This window comes from Lampetra fluviatilis, chromosome 66 (genome assembly GCF_964198595.1).
Source record: "Lampetra fluviatilis chromosome 66, kcLamFluv1.1, whole genome shotgun sequence".
NCBI lineage: Eukaryota > Metazoa > Chordata > Hyperoartia > Petromyzontiformes > Petromyzontidae > Lampetra > Lampetra fluviatilis.
This window is the reverse complement of record NC_136340.1, coordinates 3,033,190-3,059,101: the sequence shown is the minus strand read 5'-3', so window position 1 is coordinate 3,059,101 and position 25,912 is coordinate 3,033,190. Positions and strand designations below refer to the sequence as shown.

General features: G+C 52.7%; 2 protein-coding genes across 2 annotated transcripts in view; both read left to right on the top strand.

Moving 5' to 3' along the window:
- The first annotated feature begins 1,938 nt into the window (after positions 1–1,938).
- LOC144952173 (uncharacterized) lies at positions 1,939–25,912 on the top strand. The gene is made up of 3 exons (XM_078882574.1): positions 1,939–2,216; positions 24,581–24,979; positions 25,764–25,912. Exons 2-3 carry the CDS (start codon positions 24,586–24,588, stop codon positions 25,910–25,912), a joined length of 543 nt encoding a protein of 180 aa, XP_078738700.1. The 5' UTR covers positions 1,939–2,216; positions 24,581–24,585.
- The window catches only part of LOC144952128 (uncharacterized), a 45,338-nt gene continuing 44,307 nt past the window's right edge, over positions 24,882–25,912 (top strand). The window contains exon 1 of the mRNA XM_078882531.1: positions 24,882–24,979. Within this exon, the coding sequence (XP_078738657.1) occupies position 24,979 (1 nt within the window). The 5' untranslated portion in view covers positions 24,882–24,978. The remainder of the gene's footprint in view (positions 24,980–25,912) is intronic.

The following is a 25,912-nucleotide window of genomic DNA, read 5'->3' as shown; positions in this document are numbered from 1 at the left end:
TAGTCTCTACACCTCCGATTACTGACAGTGACGAGCGCTGCTAGATTTCTAGTCTCTACACCTCCGATTACTGACAGTGACGAGCGCTGCTAGATTTCTAGTCTCTACACCTCCGATTACTGACAGTGACGAGCGCTGCTAGATTTCTAGTCTCTACACCTCCGATTACTGACAGTGACGAGCGCTGCTAGATTTCTAGTCTCTACACCTCCGATTACTGACAGTGACGAGCGCTGCTAGATTTCTAGTCTCTACACCTCCGATTACTGACAGTGACGAGCGCTGCTAGATTTCTAGTCTCTACACCTCCGATTACTGACAGTGACGAGCGCTGCTAGATTTCTAGTCTCTACACCTCCGATTACAGACAGTGACGAGCGCTGCTAGATTTCTAGTCTCTACACCTCCGATTACAGACAGTGACGAGCGCTGCTAGATTTCTAGTCTCTACACCGCCGATTACTGACAGTGGCGAGCGCTGCTAGATTTCTAGTCTCTACACCTCCGATTACTGACAGTGACGAGCGCTGCTAGATTTCTAGTCTCTACACCTCCGATTACTGACAGTGACGAGCGCTGCTAGATTTCTAGTCGCTACACCTCCGATTACTGACAGTGACGAGCGCTGCTAGATTTCTAGTCGCTACACCTCCGATTACTGACAGTGACGAGCGCTGCTAGATTTCTAGTCTCTACACCTCCGATTACTGACAGTGACGAGCGCTGCTAGATTTCTAGTCTCTACACCTCCGATTACTGACAGTGACGAGCGCTGCTAGATTTCTAGTCTCTACACCTCCGATTACTGACAGTGACGAGCGCTGCTAGATTTCTAGTCTCTACACCTCCGATTACTGACAGTGACGAGCGCTGCTAGATTTCTAGTCTCTACACCTCCGATTACTGACAGTGACGAGCGCTGCTAGATTTCTAGTCTCTACACCTCCGATTACTGACAGTGACGAGCGCTGCTAGATTTCTAGTCTCTACACCTCCGATTACTGACAGTGACGAGCGCTGCTACATTTCTAGTCCCTACACCTCCGATTACAGACAGTGACGAGCGCTGCTAGATTTCTAGTCTCTACACCTCCGATTACTGACAGTGACGAGCGCTGCTAGATTTCTAGTCTCTACACCTCCGATTACAGACAGTGACGAGCGCTGCTAGATTTCTAGTCTCTACACCTCCGATTACTGACAGTGACGAGCGCTGCTAGATTTCTAGTCTCTACACCTCCGATTACTGACAGTGACGAGCGCTGCTAGATTTCTAGTCTCTACACCTCCGATTACTGACAGTGACGAGCGCTGCTAGATTTCTAGTCTCTACACCTCCGATTACAGACAGTGACGAGCGCTGCTAGATTTCTAGTCTCTACACCTCCGATTACAGACAGTGGCGAGCGCTGCTAGATTTCTAGTCTCTACACCTCCGATTACTGACAGCGACGAGCGCTGCTACATTTCTAGTCTCTACACCTCCGATTACAGACAGTGGCGAGCGCTGCTAGATTTCTAGTCCCTACACCTCCGACTACTGACAGTGACGAGCGCTGCTAGATTTCTAGTCTCTACACCTCCGACTACTGACAGTGACGAGCGCTGCTAGATTTCTAGTCTCTACACCTCCGACTACTGACAGTGACGAGCGCTGCTAGATTTCTAGTCCCTACACCTCCGATTACTGACAGTGGCGAGCGCTGCTAGATTTCTAGTCTCTACACCTCCGATTACTGACAGTGGCGAGCGCTGCTAGATTTCTAGTCCCTACACCTCCGATTACTGACAGTGGCGAGCGCTGCTACATTTCTAGTCTCTACACCTCCGATTACAGACAGTGACGAGCGCTGCTAGATTTCTAGTCCCTACACCTCCGATTACTGACAGAGGCGAGCGCTGCTAGATTTCTAGTCGCTACGCCGCCGATTACGACCCCATTTCTCCCGCGTGTTCTGGAACCCAGAGGCGCAACTTGAGCGCTCCGTCACTTTTGAACGACGTCAACTTTGCGAGCCCCCCAATCGGTGTCGCTAATTACAAATTATCGCACCCCCCCCCCACCACCCCCGCTGCAGCTCGCGATCGCTTGTTGGCACGCGGCAGGGTGGTTCGCTTTTTCCCTTCTCCGCTGATTGCAAATAATTTTTGAGGCCTAGCCGAGAAAAGTCGGTCTTCGCCTGGAGCCTCGACCTCGCCTGAGCAGCTCTGCCCGGGTACGCCGCGAGGGAGTCGGGGAGAGTGGGGAGGGAGGGTGGGTGGGGGTCTGGGTTTTGCGTGTCGGTTTCGAGGCATTTTGATGTCTAGAAGTCGTCGGTGCGGCTTCTTATGCCCGCTTGCCACCGGCCAGAGCCTGGGAATGAGAGAAATAGGTACGTTTTTTTTAAATATATTTAAAAATATATATAATGAACGTTTTTGGGTTTAGATCGCGTTATTTATAAATGTGTCGTATAACCCTCCACCACCCGACACGGCCAATCAGTAAAACAAAAGTGTCACGTTGACAAAAGACAAAAATAGTTCACTGCTTTAGCCCACCGGTGTGTTGAAGCGTGAAACCACAACATTTACTAATTTTTTTTTGGCGAATTGCCCGATGATGCTGGATGCAATTACCAGCGAAACGTCGTACAACTCAAAAAAAATTGTACACACCGGTGGGCTGAAGCAGTGAACTATTTTGTCAACGTGACACTTTTGTTTTTACTGATTGGCCGTGTCGGGTGGTGGAGGGTTACGACACATTTATAAGTAACGCGATCTGAACCCAAAAACGTTGATTATGAATAATATTGGTCGCGAAAGCCTCACACGTGTTAATTAAACACATATATATACACAGATAGTTACGATATTTCGATCTTACGATGGCAATACGACAAAATTGTAAAATATCTTAAATTTCGCGCGGCAGGCAAACGCAGCAGCGTACGAATCTTGATGAGTACAGCACCATACGATACGTTATACACTACACTATACACTACACTATACACTACACTATACACTACACTATACACTATACACTACACTATACACTACACTATACACTACACTATACACTACACTATACACTACACTATACACTACACTATACACTACACTATACACTACACTATACACTATACACTACACTATACACTACACTATACACTACACTATACACTACACTATACACTACACTATACACTATACACTACACTATACACTACACTATACACTACACTATACACTACACTATACACTATACACTACACTATACACTACACTATACACTACACTATACACCACACTACACTACACTATACACTACACTATACACTACACTATACACTACACTATACACTACACGACACACTACACTATACACCACACTACACTATACACTACACTATACACTACACTATACACTACACTATACACTACACTATACACTACACACTACACTATACACTACACACTACACTATGATATGTAGCTTTAGCGATTTCATTTGAGGGTTACCACGATACGATACGTTCAATGCACGTTAAAAGTTTGTTTTAAAGCAGATATGATTGTTTCCTGAAAAAACTTTCTATTAAACCGCAGTTCATATAGGTGTAATGTAGTAACTCGGCGGGAGACGACTTCACGGGTAGCACACTCTTTATTTCACCAACTTCGGTTCACAGGCGGCTAACACCCACTTGGTTACTCGGGTGACTAACACCCACTTGGTTACCCGGGTGACTAACACCCACTTAGCTACTCGGGTGACTAACACCCACTGAGTTACTCGGGTGACTAACACCCACTTAGCTACTCTGGCGACTAATGCCCACTGAGCTACTCTGGCGACTAACGCCCACTGAGCTACTCTGGCGACTAACGCCCACTGAGCTACTCGGGTGACAAACACCCACTGAGCTACTCTGGCGACTAACGCCCACTGAGCTACTCTGGCGACTAACGCCCACTGAGCTACTCGGGTGACAAACACCCACTGAGCTACTCGGGTGACCAACACCCACTTAGCTACTCTGGCGACTAACGCCCACTGAGCTACTCTTAGCCTACATAGGTAGGCTAAGAATTTACCTTGCTTTGTTCACTTCAAATTTTACCGTGTAATGCAGTATTGTAATCTATAAATATATGCAGTATATAGTTTATACAGTACGGTACTGTGAATTGCTCTGCTTTGCTAAATTATCACCATTCTTTAAGACTCCTGGGCAGAGGTCGCGAACGGGTTTTGATTCCTTACCCGTACCCGGCCGCACCAGGGTCGCAAATGGGTACCCGTATCCATACCCGGCCGGGTTGCGGGTACCCGTTCCCTACCCGAAATGAGTAACAAACGGTGACTCACCAGTGACTCACGGCTTACCCGTACCCGTACCCGGCCGCACCAGGGTCGCAAACGGGTACCCGTACCCTACCCGATACCCGGCTACCCGTACCCGGCCGGGTATCGGGTAGGGTACAGGTACCCGATTGCGACCTTTGGGATGAAGCCATGTTGCAGGCGCGGGTGGGTTGATTCTAGGAACTTGAATTGTGAGAAGAGACAAGACGTTGGGAAAAAAGTGACAAACGGTGACTCATCAGTGACTCACGGCCTACCCCGTACCCGTACCCGGCCGCACCAGGGTCGCAAGCGGCTACCCGTACCCGACCGGCTACGGGTAGTCGGGCATCGGGTAGGGTACGGGTATCGAGTACCCGGTTGCGACCTCTGGTTAGCGCTGAGGCATCGCGAGCAGCGTGCGGTGCCGGCTCCCGGTGAGGGAACGTATCAGCCAGCCAGAGTTACCCTGGGGCACGACACTCTAGCTGACCTGTTGTCACGTGACCGAACGATACTGGAGGGGGGGGCACCAGTGGGCGGGGCCGAGGGACGGTCACGTGGTTTGCAAAGGGGCTCTCAGGAACATTCGAGAAGGGGCTGGAGGAGCTGGGAAGGTGGGTGAGGCTCAGGGTCGGTCACGTGGTTCTGAGGGGGCTCTCGGGAACATTCTAGAAGGTGCTGGAGGAGCCGGGAAGGTGGGTGAGGCTCAGGGTCGGTCACGTGGTTCTGAAGGGCTCTCTGGAACATTCTAGAAGGGGCTGGAGGAGCCGGGAAGGTGGGCGGGGCCGAGAGACGGTCACGTGGTTTGCAAGGGGCTCTCGGGAACATTCGAGAAGGGGCTGGAGGAGCTGGGAAGGTGGGCCGGGCTGGGGGTGGAGCCAGCCCCACCCCGGGAGCAGATGAGGAGCTGGGGGTTCTTCTTCAAGTGTTGGTGTTTGAAGATCCACGTCGGGGAGAAGAAGCCTCTAGCCACGCGGTACTGGGACCCGGCTCGTGGTCCGGAGCGGGATAGCGAACCGTGTCTGGTTCTGCCGTAGCCTGGTTAGGTGGGCGTTGGAGACCCGAGCGTAGGTTGTTGTTATGTTACGTACCGTTGTGTGAATATATAGTGTTGCTCCCAAGATAACGTCTACGACTCATTTGGACTCACTACACATTGTTGAGTCTGTGGTGCAGTGTTGAGTCTGTGGTGCAGTGTTCAGTCTATGGGCAGTGGTGAGTCTATGGTGCAGTGTTCAGTCTATGGGCAGTGGTGAGTCTGTGGTGCAGTGTTGAATCTGTGGTGCAGTGTTGAGTATGTGGGCAGTGTTGAGTCTGTGGGCAGTGTTGAGTTTGTGGGCAGTGTTGAGTCTGTGTGCAGTGTTGAGTCTATGGGCAGTGTTGAGTCTGTGGTGCAGTGTTGAGTCTATGGTGCAGTGTTGAGTCTATGGGCAGTGTTGAGTCTATGGTGCAGTGTTGAGTCTATGGTGCAGTGTTGAGTCTGTGGGCGGTGTTAAGTCTATGAACAGTGTTGAGTCTATGGGCAGTGTTGAGTCTGTGGGCGGTGTTGAGTCTGTGGGCAGTGTTGAGTCTATGGTGCAGTGTTGAGTTGTGGGCAGTGTTGAGTCTATTGGCAGTGTTGAGTCTATGGTGCAGTGTTGAGTCTGTGGGCAGTGTTAAGTCTATGAACAGTGTTGAGTCTATGGGCAGTGTTGAGTCTGTGGGCGGTGTTGAGTTTGTGGGCAGTGTTGAGTCTATGGTGCAGTGTTTAGTCTATGGTGCAGTGTTGAGTCTATGGTGCAGTGTTGAGTCTATGGGCAGTGTTGAGTATGTGGGAAGTGTTGAGTCTATGGGCAGTGTTGAGTATGTGGGCAGTGTTGAGTCTATGGTGCAGTGTTGAGTTTGTTGGCAGTGTTGAGTCTATGGTGCAGTATTGAGTCTATGGGCAGTGTTGAGTGTGGGCAGTGTTGAGTCTGTCGGCAGTGTTGAGTCTATGGGCAGTGTTGAGTCTGTGGGCAGTGTTAAGTCTATGAACAGTGTTGAGTCTATGGGCAGTGTTGAGTCTGTGGGCGGTGTTGAGTCTGTGGGCAGTGTTGAGTCTGTGGGCAGTGTTGAGTTTGTGGGCAGTGTTGAGTCTATGGTGCAGTGTTTAGTCTATGGTGCAGTGTTGAGTCTATGGTGCAGTGTTGAGTCTATGGGCAGTGTTGAGTATGTGGGAAGTGTTGAGTCTATGGGCAGTGTTGAGTATGTGGGCAGTGTTGAGTCTATGGTGCAGTGTTGAGTTTGTGGGCAGTGTTGAGTCTATGGTGCAGTATTGAGTCTATGGGCAGTGTTGAGTGTGGGCAGTGTTGAGTCTATGGGCAGTGTTGAGTCTATGGGCAGTGTTGAGTCTGTGGGCAGTGTTGAGTCTATGGTGCAGTGTTGAGTCTATGGTGCAGTGTTGAGTCTATGTGCAGTGTTGAGTCTGGTGCATTGTTGAGTCTGTGGGCAGTGTTGAGTTTGTGAGCAGTGTTGAGTTTGTGGGCAGTGTTGAGTCTATGGGCAGCGTTGAGTCTATGAGACCCACTGATTCACCACACAGAGACTCACAGATTCACCACACAGAGAGACTCACAGACTCATCACACAGAGAGACCCACAGACTCACCACACAGAGAGACCCACAGACTCAGGCGAGTTAGTCAACGTCCCCATAGCCACCGTGTGCGGCCCCGTATAACCGGGGCAATTGAGGACACCTCAAAAGTGTTTCCATGATGTCAACTTACACAGCCCCCTCCCGCCCCCCCTTCTCTTGTCCAGAGCGGTGCTGCTATTTGCTCTCGGTGGAAATGTCGTCACCTCTTGGCAACTCCACACCGACGGGGGAAATTCAAACGTAATTGTCGTGGGGGTTGGAACAAGCAAGTTTTTAAGCGATTCACATGCGAGAGGGAGCAGGGAGAGAGGGTTTAGTCATGAAAGGCGTGAGCCGGCACCGTGTTTGAGAGCCTGGGTTTGAATCTGTCTTGAGCCAGACGCGAGTGGACAGAGTTCTCTTGAGCGTTGCAAGGTGGTGGTGGCTCTTCGGACCTGTCGCGAGTGACTCGCACAGAGACCCACAGACTCTCCACACAGAGACCCACAGACTCTCCACACAGAGACCCACAGACTCTCCACACAGAGACCCACAGACTCATCACGCAGAGACCCACAGACTCATCACACAGAGACCCACAGACTCACCACACAGAGACCCATAGACTCATCACACAGAGACCCACAGACTCATCACGCAGAGACCCACAGACTCACCACACAGAGACCCACAGACTCACCACACAGAGACCCACAGACTCACCACGCAGAGACCCACAGACTCATCACACAGAGACCCACAGAATCACCACACAGAGACCCACAGACTCATCACACAGAGACCCACAGACTCATCACACAGAGACCCACAGAATCACCACACAGAGACCCACAGACTCTCCACACAGAGACCCACAGACTCATCACACAGAGACCCATAGACTCATCACACAGAGACCCACAGAATCACCACACAGAGACCCACAGACTCTCCACACAGAGACCCACAGACTCACCACACAGAGACCCACAGACTCATCACGCAGAGACCCATAGACTCATCACACAGAGACCCACAGAATCACCACACAGAGACCCACAGACTCACCACACAGAGACCCATAGACTCATCACGCAGAGACCCACAGACTCATCACGCAGAGACCCATAGACTCATCACACAGAGACCCACGGACTCACCACACAGAGACCCATAGACTCACCACACAGATACCCACAGACTGATCACACAGAGACCCACAGACTCATCACACAGAGACCCACAGACTCATCACACAGAGACCCATAGACTCATCACGCAGAGACCCACAGACTCACCACACAGAGACCCATATACTCATCACACAGAGACCCACAGACTCATCACACAGAGACCCATAGACTCATCACACAGAGACCCACAGACTCACCACACAGAGACCCATAGACTCATCACGCAGAGACCCACAGACTCATCACGCAGAGACCCATAGACTCATCACACAGAGACCCACAGACTCACCACACAGAGACCCATAGACTCACCACACAGAGACCCACAGACTCATCACACAGAGACCCATAGACTCATCACGCAGAGACCCACAGACTCATCACACAGAGACCCATAGACTCATCACACAGAGACCCACAGACTCACCACACAGAGACCCATAGACTCACCACACAGAGACCCACAGACTCATCACACAGAGACCCACAGAATCACCACACAGAGACCCACAGACTCTCCACACAGAGACCCACAGACTCACCACACAGAGACCCACAGACTCATCACGCAGAGACCCATAGACTCATCACACAGAGACCCACAGAATCACCACACAGAGACCCACAGACTCACCACACAGAGACCCATAGACTCATCACGCAGAGACCCACAGACTCATCACGCAAAGACCCATAGACTCATCACACAGAGACCCACGGACTCACCACACAGAGACCCATAGACTCACCACACAGAGACCCACAGACTCATCACACAGAGACCCACAGACTCATCACACAGAGACCCACAGACTCATCACACAGAGACCCATAGACTCATCACGCAGAGACCCACAGACTCACCACACAGAGACCCATATACTCATCACACAGAGACCCACAGACTCATCACACAGAGACCCATAGACTCATCACACAGAGACCCACAGACTCACCACACAGAGACCCATAGACTCATCACGCAGATACCCACAGACTCATCACGCAGAGACCCATAGACTCATCACACAGAGACCCACAGACTCACCACACAGAGACCCATAGACTCACCACACAGAGACCCACAGACTCATCACACAGAGACCCATAGACTCATCACGCAGAGACCCACAGACTCATCACACAGAGACCCATAGACCCATCACACAGAGACCCACAGACTCACCACACAGAGACCCATAGACTCACCACACAGAGACCCACAGACTCATCACACAGAGACCCACAGACTCATCACACAGAGACCCACAGACTCATCACACAGAGACCCACAGACTCATCACACAGATACCCACAGACTCATCACACAGAGACCCACAGACTCATCACGCAGAGACCCACAGACTCATCACACAGATACCCACAGACTCACCACACAGAGACCCATAGACTCACCACACAGAGACCCACAGACTCATCACACAGATACCCACAGACTCACCACACAGAGACCCATAGACTCACCACACAGAGACCCACAGACTCATCACACAGAGACCCACAGACTCATCACACAGAGACCCACAGACTCATCACACAGAGACCCACAGACTCATCACACAGAGACCCACAGACTCATCACACAGAGACCCACAGACTCATCACACAGAGACCCACAGACTCATCACACAGAGACCCACAGACTCATCACGCAGAGACCCACAGACTCATCACACAGTGACCCACAGACTCATCACACAGAGACCCACAGAATCACCACACAGAGACCCACAGACTCATCACGCAGAGACCCACAGACTCATCACACAGTGACCCATAGACTCATCACACAGAGACCCACAGACTCATCACGCAGAGACCCACAGACTCATCACGCAGAGACCCATAGACTCATCACACAGAGACCCACAGAATCACCACACAGAGACCCATAGACTCATCACACAGAGACCCACAGACTCATCAAACAGAGACCCATAGACTCATCACGCAGAGACCCACAGACTCATCATGCAGAGACCCACAGAATCATCACACAGAGACCCACAGACTCATCACACAGATACCCACAGAATCACCACACAGAGACCCATAGACTCATCACACAGAGACCCACAGACTCATCACACAGAGACCCATAGACTCATCACACAGAGACCCACAGACTCATCACACAGAGACCCACAGACTCATCACACAGAGACCCACAGACTCATCACGCAGAGACCCATAGACTCATCACACAGGGTACCACAGACTCATCATATAGAAACCCACAGACTCATCACGCAGAGACCCACAGACTCATCACGCAGAGACCCACAGACTCATCACGCAGAGACCCACAGACTCATCACACAGATACCCACAGAATCACCACACAGAGACCCATAGACTCATCACGCAGAGACCCACATACTCATCACGCAGAGACCCACAGAATCACCACACAGAGACCCATAGACTCATCACACAGAGACCCACAGACTCACCACACAGAGACCCACAGACTCATCACGCAGAGACCCACAGACTCATCACGCAGAGACCCACAGACTCATCACGCAGAGACCCACAGACTCATCACGCAGAGACCCATAGACTCATCACACAGAGACCCACAGACTCATCACACAGAGACCCATAGACTCATCACACAGAGACCCACAGACTCACCACACAGAGACCCACAGACTCATCACGCAGAGACCCACAGACTCATCACACAGAGACCCACAGACTCATCACACAGAGACCCACAGACTCATCACACAGAGACCCACAGACTCATCACACAGAGACCCACAGACTCATCACACAGAGACCCACAGACTCATCACGCAGAGACCCACAGACTCATCACGCAGAGACCCACATACTCATCACGCAGAAACCCATAGACTCATCACACAGAGACCCACAGACTCATCACGCAGAGACCCACAGACTCATCACGCATAGACCCACAGACTCATCACGCAGAGACCCACAGACTCATCACGCAGAGACCCATAGACTCATCACACAGAGACCCACAGACTCATCACACAGAGACCCACAGACTCATCACGCAGAGACCCACAGACTCATCACACAGAGACCCACAGACTCATCACACAGAGACCCACAGACTCATCACGCAGAGACCCACAGACTCATCACGCAGAGACCCACAGACTCATCACACAGAGACCCACAGACTCATCACACAGAGACCCACAGACTCATCACGCAGAGACCCACAGACTCATCACGCAGAGACCCACAGACTCATCACACAGAGACCCACAGACTCATCACGCAGAGACCCACAGACTCATCACGCAGAGACCCACAGACTCATCACACAGAGACCCACAGACTCACCACACAGAGACCCATAGACTCATCACACAGAGACCCACAGACTCATCACGCAGAGACCCACAGACTCATCACGCAGAGACCCACAGACTCATCACACAGTGACCCATAGACTCATCACACAGAGACCCACAGACTCATCACGCAGAGACCCACAGACTCATCACGCAGAGACCCATAGACTCATCACACAGAGACCCACAGAATCACCACACAGAGACCCATAGACTCATCACACAGAGACCCACAGACTCATCAAACAGAGACCCATAGACTCATCACGCAGAGACCCACAGACTCATCATGCAGAGACCCACAGAATCATCACACAGAGACCCACAGACTCATCACACAGATACCCACAGAATCACCACACAGAGACCCATAGACTCATCACACAGAGACCCACAGACTCATCACACAGAGACCCATAGACTCATCACACAGAGACCCACAGACTCATCACACAGAGACCCACAGACTCATCACACAGAGACCCACAGACTCATCACGCAGAGACCCATAGACTCATCACACAGGGTACCACAGACTCATCATATAGAAACCCACAGACTCATCACGCAGAGACCCACAGACTCATCACGCAGAGACCCACAGACTCATCACGCAGAGACCCACAGACTCATCACACAGATACCCACAGAATCACCACACAGAGACCCATAGACTCATCACGCAGAGACCCACATACTCATCACGCAGAGACCCACAGAATCACCACACAGAGACCCATAGACTCATCACACAGAGACCCACAGACTCACCACACAGAGACCCACAGACTCATCACGCAGAGACCCACAGACTCATCACGCAGAGACCCACAGACTCATCACGCAGAGACCCACAGACTCATCACGCAGAGACCCATAGACTCATCACACAGAGACCCACAGACTCATCACACAGAGACCCATAGACTCATCACACAGAGACCCACAGACTCACCACACAGAGACCCACAGACTCATCACGCAGAGACCCACAGACTCATCACACAGAGACCCACAGACTCATCACACAGAGACCCACAGACTCATCACACAGAGACCCACAGACTCATCACACAGAGACCCACAGACTCATCACACAGAGACCCACAGACTCATCACGCAGAGACCCACAGACTCATCACGCAGAGACCCACATACTCATCACGCAGAAACCCATAGACTCATCACACAGAGACCCACAGACTCATCACGCAGAGACCCACAGACTCATCACGCATAGACCCACAGACTCATCACGCAGAGACCCACAGACTCATCACGCAGAGACCCATAGACTCATCACACAGAGACCCACAGACTCATCACACAGAGACCCACAGACTCATCACGCAGAGACCCACAGACTCATCACACAGAGACCCACAGACTCATCACACAGAGACCCACAGACTCATCACGCAGAGACCCACAGACTCATCACGCAGAGACCCACAGACTCATCACACAGAGACCCACAGACTCATCACACAGAGACCCACAGACTCATCACGCAGAGACCCACAGACTCATCACGCAGAGACCCACAGACTCATCACACAGAGACCCACAGACTCATCACGCAGAGACCCACAGACTCATCACGCAGAGACCCACAGACTCATCACACAGAGACCCACAGACTCACCACACAGAGACCCATAGACTCATCACACAGAGACCCACAGACTCATCACGCAGAGACCCACAGACTCATCACGCAGAGACCCACAGACTCATCACGCAGAGACCCACAGACTCATCACGCAGAAACCCATAGACTCATCACGCAGAGACCCACAGACTCATCACGCAGAGACCCACAGACTCATCACACAGAGACCCACAGACTCATCACGCAGAGACCCACAGACTCATCACGCAGAGACCCACAGACTCATCACGCAGAGACCCACAGACTCATCACACAGATACCCACAGACTCACCACACAGAGACCCATAGACTCACCACACAGAGACCCACAGACTCATCACACAGAGACCCACAGACTCATCACACAGAGACCCACAGACTCATCACACAGAGACCCACAGACTCATCACACAGAGACCCACAGACTCATCACACAGATACCCACAGACTCATCACACAGAGACCCACAGACTCATCACACAGAGACCCACAGACTCATCACACAGAGACCCACAGACTCATCACACAGAGACCCACAGACTCATCACGCAGAGACCCACAGACTCATCACACAGTGACCCACAGACTCATCACACAGAGACCCACAGAATCACCACACAGAGACCCACAGACTCATCACGCAGAGACCCACAGACTCATCACACAGTGACCCATAGACTCATCACACAGAGACCCACAGACTCATCACACAGAGACCCACAGACTCATCACACAGAGACCCACAGACTCATCACGCAGAGACCCACAGACTCATCACGCAGAGACCCATAGACTCATCACACAGAGACCCACAGAATCACCACACAGAGACCCATAGACTCATCACACAGAGACCCACAGACTCATCAAACAGAGACCCATAGACTCATCACGCAGAGACCCACAGACTCATCATGCAGAGACCCACAGAATCATCACACAGAGACCCACAGACTCATCACACAGATACCCACAGAATCACCACACAGAGACCCATAGACTCATCACACAGAGACCCACAGACTCATCACACAGAGACCCATAGACTCATCACACAGAGACCCACAGACTCATCACACAGAGACCCACAGACTCATCACACAGAGACCCACAGACTCATCACGCAGAGACCCATAGACTCATCACACAGGGTACCACAGACTCATCATATAGAAACCCACAGACTCATCACGCAGAGACCCACAGACTCATCACGCAGAGACCCACAGACTCATCACGCAGAGACCCACAGACTCATCACGCAGAGACCCACAGAATCACCACACAGAGACCCATAGACTCATCACACAGAGACCCACAGACTCACCACACAGAGACCCACAGACTCATCACGCAGAGACCCACAGACTCATCACACAGAGACCCACAGACTCATCACGCAGAGACCCACAGACTCATCACACAGAGACCCACAGACTCACCACACAGAGACCCATAGACTCATCACACAGAGACCCACAGACTCATCACGCAGAGACCCACAGACTCATCACGCAGAGACCCACAGACTCATCACGCAGAGACCCACAGACTCATCACGCAGAAACCCATAGACTCATCACGCAGAGACCCACAGACTCATCACGCAGAGACCCACAGACTCATCACACAGAGACCCACAGACTCATCACGCAGAGACCCACAGACTCATCACGCAGAGACCCACAGACTCATCACGCAGAGACCCACAGACTCATCACACAGATACCCACAGACTCACCACACAGAGACCCATAGACTCACCACACAGAGACCCACAGACTCATCACACAGAGACCCACAGACTCATCACACAGAGACCCACAGACTCATCACACAGAGACCCACAGACTCATCACACAGAGACCCACAGACTCATCACACAGATACCCACAGACTCATCACACAGAGACCCACAGACTCATCACACAGAGACCCACAGACTCATCACACAGAGACCCACAGACTCATCACACAGAGACCCACAGACTCATCACGCAGAGACCCACAGACTCATCACACAGTGACCCACAGACTCATCACACAGAGACCCACAGAATCACCACACAGAGACCCACAGACTCATCACGCAGAGACCCACAGACTCATCACACAGTGACCCATAGACTCATCACACAGAGACCCACAGACTCATCACACAGAGACCCACAGACTCATCACACAGAGACCCACAGACTCATCACGCAGAGACCCACAGACTCATCACGCAGAGACCCATAGACTCATCACACAGAGACCCACAGAATCACCACACAGAGACCCATAGACTCATCACACAGAGACCCACAGACTCATCAAACAGAGACCCATAGACTCATCACGCAGAGACCCACAGACTCATCATGCAGAGACCCACAGAATCATCACACAGAGACCCACAGACTCATCACACAGATACCCACAGAATCACCACACAGAGACCCATAGACTCATCACACAGAGACCCACAGACTCATCACACAGAGACCCATAGACTCATCACACAGAGACCCACAGACTCATCACACAGAGACCCACAGACTCATCACACAGAGACCCACAGACTCATCACGCAGAGACCCATAGACTCATCACACAGGGTACCACAGACTCATCATATAGAAACCCACAGACTCATCACGCAGAGACCCACAGACTCATCACGCAGAGACCCACAGACTCATCACGCAGAGACCCACAGACTCATCACGCAGAGACCCACAGAATCACCACACAGAGACCCATAGACTCATCACACAGAGACCCACAGACTCACCACACAGAGACCCACAGACTCATCACGCAGAGACCCACAGACTCATCACACAGAGACCCACAGACTCATCACACAGAGACCCACAGACTCATCACACAGAGACCCACAGACTCATCACACAGAGACCCACAGACTCATCACGCAGAGACCCACAGACTCATCACGCAGAGACCCACAGACTCATCACGCAGAGACCCATAGACTCACCACACAGAGACCCACAGACTCATCACGCAGAGACCCATAGACTCATCACACAGAGACCCACAGACTCATCACGCAGAGACCCACAGACTCATCACACAGAGACCCACAGACTCATCACGCAGAGACCCATAGACTCATCACACAGAGACCCACAGACTCATCACGCAGAGACCCACAGACTCATCACACAGAGACCCATAGACTCATCACACAGAGACCCACAGACTCATCACACAGAGACCCACAGACTCATCACGCAGAGACCCATAGACTCATCACACAGAGACCCACAGACTCATCACGCAGAGACCCATAGACTCATCACGCAGAGACCCACAGACTCATCACGCAGAGATCCACAGACTCATCACACAGAGACCCACAGACTCATCACGCAGAGACCCACAGACTCATCACGCAGAGACCCACAGACTCATCACGCAGAGACCCACAGACTCATCACACAGAGACCCACAGACTCACCACACAGAGACCCATAGACTCATCACACAGAGACCCACAGACTCATCACGCAGAGACCCACAGACTCATCACGCAGAGACCCACAGACTCATCACGCAGAGACCCACAGACTCATCACGCAGAAACCCATAGACTCATCACGCAGAGACCCACAGACTCATCACGCAGAGACCCACAGACTCATCACACAGAGACCCACAGACTCATCACGCAGAGACCCACAGACTCATCACGCAGAGACCCACAGACTCATCACGCAGAGACCCACAGACTCATCACACAGATACCCACAGACTCACCACACAGAGACCCATAGACTCACCACACAGAGACCCACAGACTCATCACACAGAGACCCACAGACTCATCACACAGAGACCCACAGACTCATCACACAGAGACCCACAGACTCATCACACAGAGACCCACAGACTCATCACACAGAGACCCACAGACTCATCACACAGAGACCCACAGACTCATCACGCAGAGACCCACAGACTCATCACACAGTGACCCACAGACTCATCACACAGAGACCCACAGAATCACCACACAGAGACCCACAGACTCATCACGCAGAGACCCACAGACTCATCACACAGTGACCCATAGACTCATCACACAGAGACCCACAGACTCATCACACAGAGACCCACAGACTCATCACACAGAGACCCACAGACTCATCACGCAGAGACCCACAGACTCATCACACAGAGACCCACAGACTCATCACGCAGAGACCCACAGACTCATCACACAGAGACCCACAGAATCACCACACAGAGACCCACAGACTCATCACGCAGAGACCCACAGACTCATCACACAGTGACCCATAGACTCATCACACAGAGACCCACAGACTCATCACACAGAGACCCACAGACTCATCACACAGAGACCCACAGACTCATCACGCAGAGACCCACAGACTCATCACGCAGAGACCCACAGACTCATCACACAAAGACCCACAGACTCATCACGCAGAGACCCACAGACTCATCACACAGAGACCCACAGACTCATCACACAGAGACCCACAGACTCATCACGCAGAGACCCACAGACTCATCACGCAGAGACCCACAGACTCATCACACAGAGACCCACAGACTCATCACACAGAGACCCACAGACTCATCACGCAGAGACCCACAGACTCATCACGCAGAGACCCACAGACTCATCACACAGAGACCCACAGACTCATCACGCAGAGACCCACAGACTCATCACGCAGAGACCCACAGACTCATCACACAGAGACCCACAGACTCACCACACAGAGACCCATATACTCATCACACAGAGACCCACAGACTCATCACGCAGAGACCCACAGACTCATCACGCAGAGACCCACAGACTCATCACGCAGAGACCCACAGACTCATCACGCAGAAACCCATAGACTCATCACGCAGAGACCCACAGACTCATCACGCAGAGACCCACAGACTCATCACACAGAGACCCACAGACTCATCACGCAGAGACCCACAGACTCATCACGCAGAGACCCACAGACTCATCACGCAGAGACCCACAGACTCATCACACAGATACCCACAGACTCACCACACAGAGACCCATAGACTCACCACACAGAGACCCACAGACTCATCACACAGAGACCCACAGACTCATCACACAGAGACCCACAGACTCATCACACAGAGACCCACAGACTCATCACACAGAGACCCACAGACTCATCACACAGAGACCCACAGACTCATCACACAGAGACCCACAGACTCATCACGCAGAGACCCACAGACTCATCACACAGTGACCCACAGACTCATCACACAGAGACCCACAGAATCACCACACAGAGACCCACAGACTCATCACGCAGAGACCCACAGACTCATCACACAGTGACCCATAGACTCATCACACAGAGACCCACAGACTCATCACACAGAGACCCACAGACTCATCACACAGAGACCCACAGACTCATCACGCAGAGACCCACAGACTCATCACACAGAGACCCACAGACTCATCACACAGAGACCCACAGACTCATCACACAGAGACCCACAGACTCATCACGCAGAGACCCATAGACTCATCACACAGGGTACCACAGACTCATCATATAGAAACCCACAGACTCATCACGCAGAGACCCACAGACTCATCACGCAGAGACCCACAGACTCATCACGCAGAGACCCACAGACTCATCACACAGATACCCACAGAATCACCACACAGAGACCCATAGACTCATCACGCAGAGACCCACATACTCATCACGCAGAGACCCACAGAATCACCACACAGAGACCCATAGACTCATCACACAGAGACCCACAGACTCACCACACAGAGACCCACAGACTCATCACGCAGAGACCCACAGACTCATCACACAGAGACCCATAGACTCATTACACAGAGACCCATAGACTCATCACACAGAGACCCACAGACTCATTACACAGAGACCCATAGACTCATCACACAGAGACCCACAGACTCACCACACAGAGACCCACAGACTCATCACGCAGAGACCCACAGACTCATCACGCAGAGACCCACAGACTCATCACGCAGAGACCCACAGACTCATCACGCAGAGACCCATAGACTCATCACACAGAGACCCACAGACTCATCACACAGAGACCCATAGACTCATCACACAGAGACCCACAGACTCACCACACAGAGACCCATAGACTCATCACACAGAGACCCACAGACTCATCACGCAGAGACCCACAGACTCATCACGCAGAGACCCACATACTCATCACGCAGAAACCCATAGACTCATCACACAGAGACCCACAGAATCACCACACAGAGACCCATAGACTCATCACACAGAGACCCACAGACTCATCACGCAGAGACCCACAGACTCATCACGCAGAGACCCACAGACTCATCACGCAGAGACCCACAGACTCATCACGCAGAGACCCATAGACTCACCACACCTAGACCCACAGACTCATCACGCAGAGACCCATAGACTCACCACACAGAGACCCACAGACTCATCACACAGAGACCCACAGACTCATCACGCAGAGACCCACAGACTCATCACGCAGAGACCCACAGACTCATCACACAGAGACCCACAGACTCATCACACAGAGACCCACAGACTCATCACGCAGAGACCCACAGACTCATCACGCAGAGACCCACAGACTCATCACACAGAGACCCACAGACTCATCACGCAGAGACCCACAGACTCATCACGCAGAGACCCACAGACTCATCACACAGAGACCCACAGACTCACCACACAGAGACCCATAGACTCATCACACAGAGACCCACAGACTCATCACGCAGAGACCCACAGACTCATCACGCAGAGACCCACAGACTCATCACGCAGAGACCCACAGACTCATCACGCAGAAACCCATAGACTCATCACGCAGAGACCCACAGACTCATCACGCAGAGACCCACAGACTCATCACACAGAGACCCACAGACTCATCACGCAGAGACCCACAGACTCATCACGCAGAGACCCACAGACTCATCACGCAGAGACCCACAGACTCATCACACAGATACCCACAGACTCACCACACAGAGACCCATAGACTCACCACACAGAGACCCACAGACTCATCACACAGAGACCCACAGACTCATCACACAGAGACCCACAGACTCATCACACAGAGACCCACAGACTCATCACACAGAGACCCACAGACTCATCACACAGAGACCCACAGACTCATCACACAGAGACCCACAGACTCATCACGCAGAGACCCACAGACTCATCACACAGTGACCCACAGACTCATCACACAGAGACCCACAGAATCACCACACAGAGACCCACAGACTCATCACGCAGAGACCCACAGACTCATCACGCAGAAACCCATAGACTCATCATACAGAGACCCACAGAATCACCACACAGAGACCCATAGACTCATCACACAGAGACCCACAGACTCATCACGCAGAGACCCACAGACTCATCACGCAGAGACCCACAGACTCATCACGCAGAGACCCACAGACTCATCACGCAGAGACCCATAGACTCATCACACAGAGACCCACAGACTCATCACACAGAGACCCATAGACTCATCACACAGAGACCCACAGACTCACCACACAGAGACCCATAGACTCATCACACAGAGACCCACAGACTCATCACGCAGAGACCCACAGACTCATCACGCAGAGACCCACAGACTCATCACGCAGAGACCCACAGACTCATCACGCAGAGACCCACAGACTCATCACACAGAGACCCACAGACTCATCACGCAGAGACCCACAGACTCATCACGCAGAGGCCCACAGACTCATCACACAGAGACCCACAGACTCACCACACAGAGACCCATAGACTCATCACACAGAGACCCACAGACTCATCACGCAGAGACCCACAGACTCATCACGCAGAGACCCACAGACTCATCACGCAGAGACCCACAGACTCATCACGCAGAAACCCATAGACTCATCACACAGAGACCCACAGAATCACCACACAGAGACCCATAGACTCATCACACAGAGACCCACAGACTCATCACGCAGAGACCCACAGACTCATCACGCAGAGACCCACAGACTCATCACGCAGAGACCCACAGACTCATCACGCAGAGACCCATAGACTCATCACACAGAGACCCACAGACTCATCACACAGAGACCCATAGACTCATCACACAGAGACCCACAGACTCACCACACAGAGACCCATAGACTCATCACACAGAGACCCACAGACTCATCACGCAGAGACCCACAGACTCATCACGCAGAGACCCACAGACTCATCACGCAGAGACCCACAGACTCATCACGCAGAGACCCACAGACTCATCACGCAGAGACCCACAGACTCATCACACAGAGACCCATAGACTCATCACGCAGAGACCCACAGACTCATCACACAGAGACCCATAGACTCATCACGCAGAGACCCACAGACTCATCACGCAGAGACCCATAGACTCATCACGCAGATACCCACAGACTCATCACACAGAGACCCATAGACTCATCACGCAGAGACCCACAGACTCATCACGCCGAGACCCACAGACTCATCACACAGGGTACCACAGACTCATCATATAGAAACCCATAGACTCATCACACAGAGACCCACAGACTCACCACACAGAGACCCATAGACTCACCACACAGAGACCCACAGACTCACCACACAGAGACCCACAGGAGATGTTGACTACCTCGCCTGGTATGCAGCAAGTCAGTGAGTTTGATCCAGACCCTTACGACGCCTGCTGCTGCTGTATATTCGGAGTTTGCGTGTCTCTCTCTCTCTCATCGTTATCACGGTGGCTAGGAGATGTTGACTACCTCGCCTGGTATGCAGCAAGTCAGTGAGTTTGATCTAGACCCTGACGATGCCTGCTGCTGCTGTATATTTAGAGTTTGCGTGTCTCTCTCATCGTTATCACGGTGGCCTAGGAGATGTTGACTACCTCGCCTGGTATGCAGCAAGTCAGTGAGTTTGATCCAGACCCTTACGACGCCTGCTGCTGCTGTATATTCGGAGTTTGCGTGTCTCTCTCTCTCTCATCGTTATCACGGTGGCTAGGAGATGTTGACTACCTCGCCTGGTATGCTGGAGGTCAGTGAGTTTGATCCAGACCCTTACGACGCCTGCTGCTGCTGCTGTATATTTGGAGTTTGCGTGTCTCTCTCTCTCTCTCCCCGTGGTCGCGTGGATTTGTCTCCGGGTGCTCCCGAGTTTTCTCTACACATTTAGAATCGATGTCACCACGGCGTTCAGAATATTTGGCTGCTGCTGCTGAACTTTTCCACACGACGATGACAATGTCAACGATAAAGCCGCCACTCGGTTGATGGCAGAGGTCGCAATCAGGTTTTGATTCTAGATTTGAAGCTTTCGTGACTGCAATGATTCATATCCTTAGGTTTTTTCGGTAAATTCACGTAGGTAAAAACATGAAAAATTAAAATAAAATAAAAATCACGACGTTTCGGAGGCAACACAAGCTTCCGTCTTCAGGTGGTACCGTCACAGCCACGACAGCTGTATCAAGTAAATGAGAGATTGCAGGAGTTACCACTGCGTTTATATATAACTCGGTGGGCTCTCATGAAATTGTATTTTCCGAGACCAAGGTTCTCTGCAAACCTCCTGGCTACCATCAAAGGTTTGTACACGAAGCCATACATATGTAATAATTCTCCGGAGACGGATTCGGAATCGGTCTTCTTTATTTCCACTTCACGGTACACTTGTTCCCACACGCTCCGTTGCTGGCAGACAACGGAGAGCGGCAGACTCCCACAACTCCCACCGCGCACGTGGCACCCGGAGCCCCGTTCGCGCGTGGCTCTCACCCCGTTCAGTTCCCCGTCTCTCCCTCGATCATCCCTCTCCTCCCTCTTAATCCCTTCGTCACGTGGTCCCCCCAGCCAATCCTCCATGGGCCATCTCGACCGTTCTCGATGGTTCCCTGTCACTCCCGGGACCACGCCTCTTATCCGGATCCCCATTAGCTGGGGCCCCAATGGCTGGGCCAATCACCCCTGATGACATGCCGTGATCACGCCGGCCCCACGCTCCCTATCTCGACCCTTATTGGCTACAAGCAGGACCGGCAAGCCAATCCCCCACGTGAACCCACTATAGCTGTTATTACACATATATACAAACACAGACATAATTTCAACCGTGATGACGGTTACAAATGAGTAATCATTGGAAAGATGTGATTAACCATGCAACAAAGATTTAACTACACTTATTTGCCAATCTTATTTGACAGACAACCATTACTGTTTTACCATGTTTAGTGGTGGTATTCCTGTTACAGGTTGAGTCACAAACCGCACCTCTCCATAAGGCTCAGCCTTTGTTATGCAGTCTATTCTTAGTCTCAAGCCTCACCTTACCATATTAATAATAAAGATGCGGCCCATGCCCCACCACCACCTCCAACCATTATATAAACGGAGTGGTAACTCCTGAAATCTCTCATTTACTTGATACAGCTGTTGTGGTTGTGACGGTACCACCTGAAGACGGAAGCTTGTGTTGCCTCCGAAACGTCGTGATTTTTATTTTATTTTAATTTTTAATGTTTTTACCTACGTGACTTTACCGAAAAAACCTAAGGATAGGTTTTGATTCCTTACCCGTACCCGGCCGCACCAGGGTCGCAAACGGGTACCCGTACCCGGCCGTACCCGTACCCTGCCGGGTACGGGTAGGGTACGGGTATCGGTTACCCGATTGCGACCTCTGGGATGAAGCCATGTTGCAGGCGCGGGTGGGTTGATTCTAGGAACTTGAATTGTGAGAAGAGACAAGACGTTGGGAAATGAGTGACAAACGGTGACTCACCAGTGACTCACGGCCTACCCGTACCCGGCCGCACCAGGGTCGCAAACGGCTAGCCGTACCCGGCTGGGTACGGCTAGCCGGGTATCGGGTAGGGTACGGGTATCGGGTACCCGGTTGCGACCTCTGCCCACGTGTCTTGGGCCACCAGGGGGGCCGTGCGTGTGCTCGCAGGGAGGCGGATCCAGGGGACTTTGGCAAATGATTGTGTCACGTTTAAAACTACGACCTTTGGCCTTTTCTCGTCGTCGTCGTCATCATCCTTGTCGTCGTCATTGTCGTCGTCAGCGGCATCCACGTACGTCACGTCGTCATCGTCGTCATCTTTGTCATCGTCGTCATCTTTGTCATCGTCGTCATCGTCGTCATCGTCGTCGTTTTCATTGTCGTTGTCATTGTCGTCGTCATCATCGTCATCATCGTCATCATTGTCATCATTGTCATCATCGTCGTCATTGTCATCATCGTCATCATTGTCATCATCTTCGTCGTCACTGTCGTCATCGTCATCGATGTCACCATCGTTGCTTCCCCCTCCCCTCCCACTGCTCCCCCACCAACCCACCCCCCACCCCGCAGGCCCCATGGACCCGGCCCGTAACAACGAGCCGCTGCAGTTCAACCACCAGGCCAAGGGGCCCGTGGCGATCGAGGGGCCCCTCCTCTCCCACGGGCCCCCCGATCCGGCCCCCGACCGCTCCCGCAAGCGGAGGATGTCGCCCGCCAAGGCGCTGCTGGCGCCGCCGCCGCCAGCGGCCAAGCGCGGCAGCCCCCCAACGGGGGGCAGCGGTGGTGGAGGCGCGGCAGGGAAAATGGCCGTGGGTGGCGGTGGTGGCGGTGGTGGTGGTGGAGCGGCAGGGAAAATGGCCGTGGGTGGCGGTGGCGGTGGTGGTGGTGGTGGTGGCGGTGGTGGCGGTGGTGGCGTGTGGTCCAAGCAGGCCTTGCTGGGACCCAGCCACGCCTACGCTGGTCACCACAGTACGTCCGGCGGGGAGTGGGGAACGTTCACTCTTCGTGGCGGCGGCGGCGGTCTGTCACAAGTCGCCCCACCGAACCTCGGCTTCTCCCGTCCCTCTGCCCCTCCCCTCCAACTCCCCTCCCCTCCAACTCCGCCCCCCCTCTGACTCCCCCCCTCCAACTCCCCCCCTCCAACTCTGCCCCTCCCCTCCAACTCCCCCTCCAACTCCACCCCCCCTCCGACTCCCCCCCTCCAACTCCCCCCCTCCAACTCTGCCCCTCCCCTCCAACTCCCCCCCCCCCTCCAACTCTGCCCCTCCCCTCCAACTCCCCCCCCCCCTCCAACTCTGCCCCCCCCTCCAACTCCGCCCCTCCCCTCCAACTCCCCCCCCCCTCCAACTCGCCCTCCTCCCTGCCACGCCCCCCTTGCACTCAAACAAACTCCGCCCCCCTTGCTCTCAAACAAACTCCGCCCCCCTTGCTCTCAAACAAACTCCGCCCCCCTTGCTCTCGAACAAACTCCGCCCCCCTTGCTCTCAAACAAACTCCGCCCCCCTTGCTCTCGAACAAACTTTGCCCCCCTTGCTCTTGAACAAACTCCGCCCCCCTTGCTCTCAAACAAACTCCGCCCCCCTTGCTCTCGAACAAACTTTGCCCCCCTTGCTCTTGAACAAACTCCGCCCCCCTTGCTCTCGAACAAGCTCCGCCCCCCTTGCTCTCGAACAAACTCCGCCCCCCTTGCTCTCAAACAAACTCCGCCCCCCTTGCTCTCAAACAAACTCCGCCCCCCTTGCTCTCAAACAAGCTCCGCCCCCCTTGCACTCGAACAAACTCCGCACCCCGCACGATCGAAGCGAGAAGCACCATCGCCACGTCACGTCCAGCTTGCGCTGGCCCCATCCTCGCTGGGCACACACCCCAATTGCCGCTCCCACCAAACCTCCCTCCCCGTAA

Bases quoted from the DNA above. Each gene is read 5' to 3' on its own strand.
- LOC144952173 (XM_078882574.1), top strand. From the start codon at position 24,586: ATGGACCCGGCCCGTAACAACGAGCCGCTGCAGTTCAACCACCAGGCC. The intron at 24,980-25,763 runs GTACGTCCGGCG...CTCTCAAACAAG, and splicing joins CGCCTACGCTGGTCACCACA to CTCCGCCCCCCTTGCACTCG.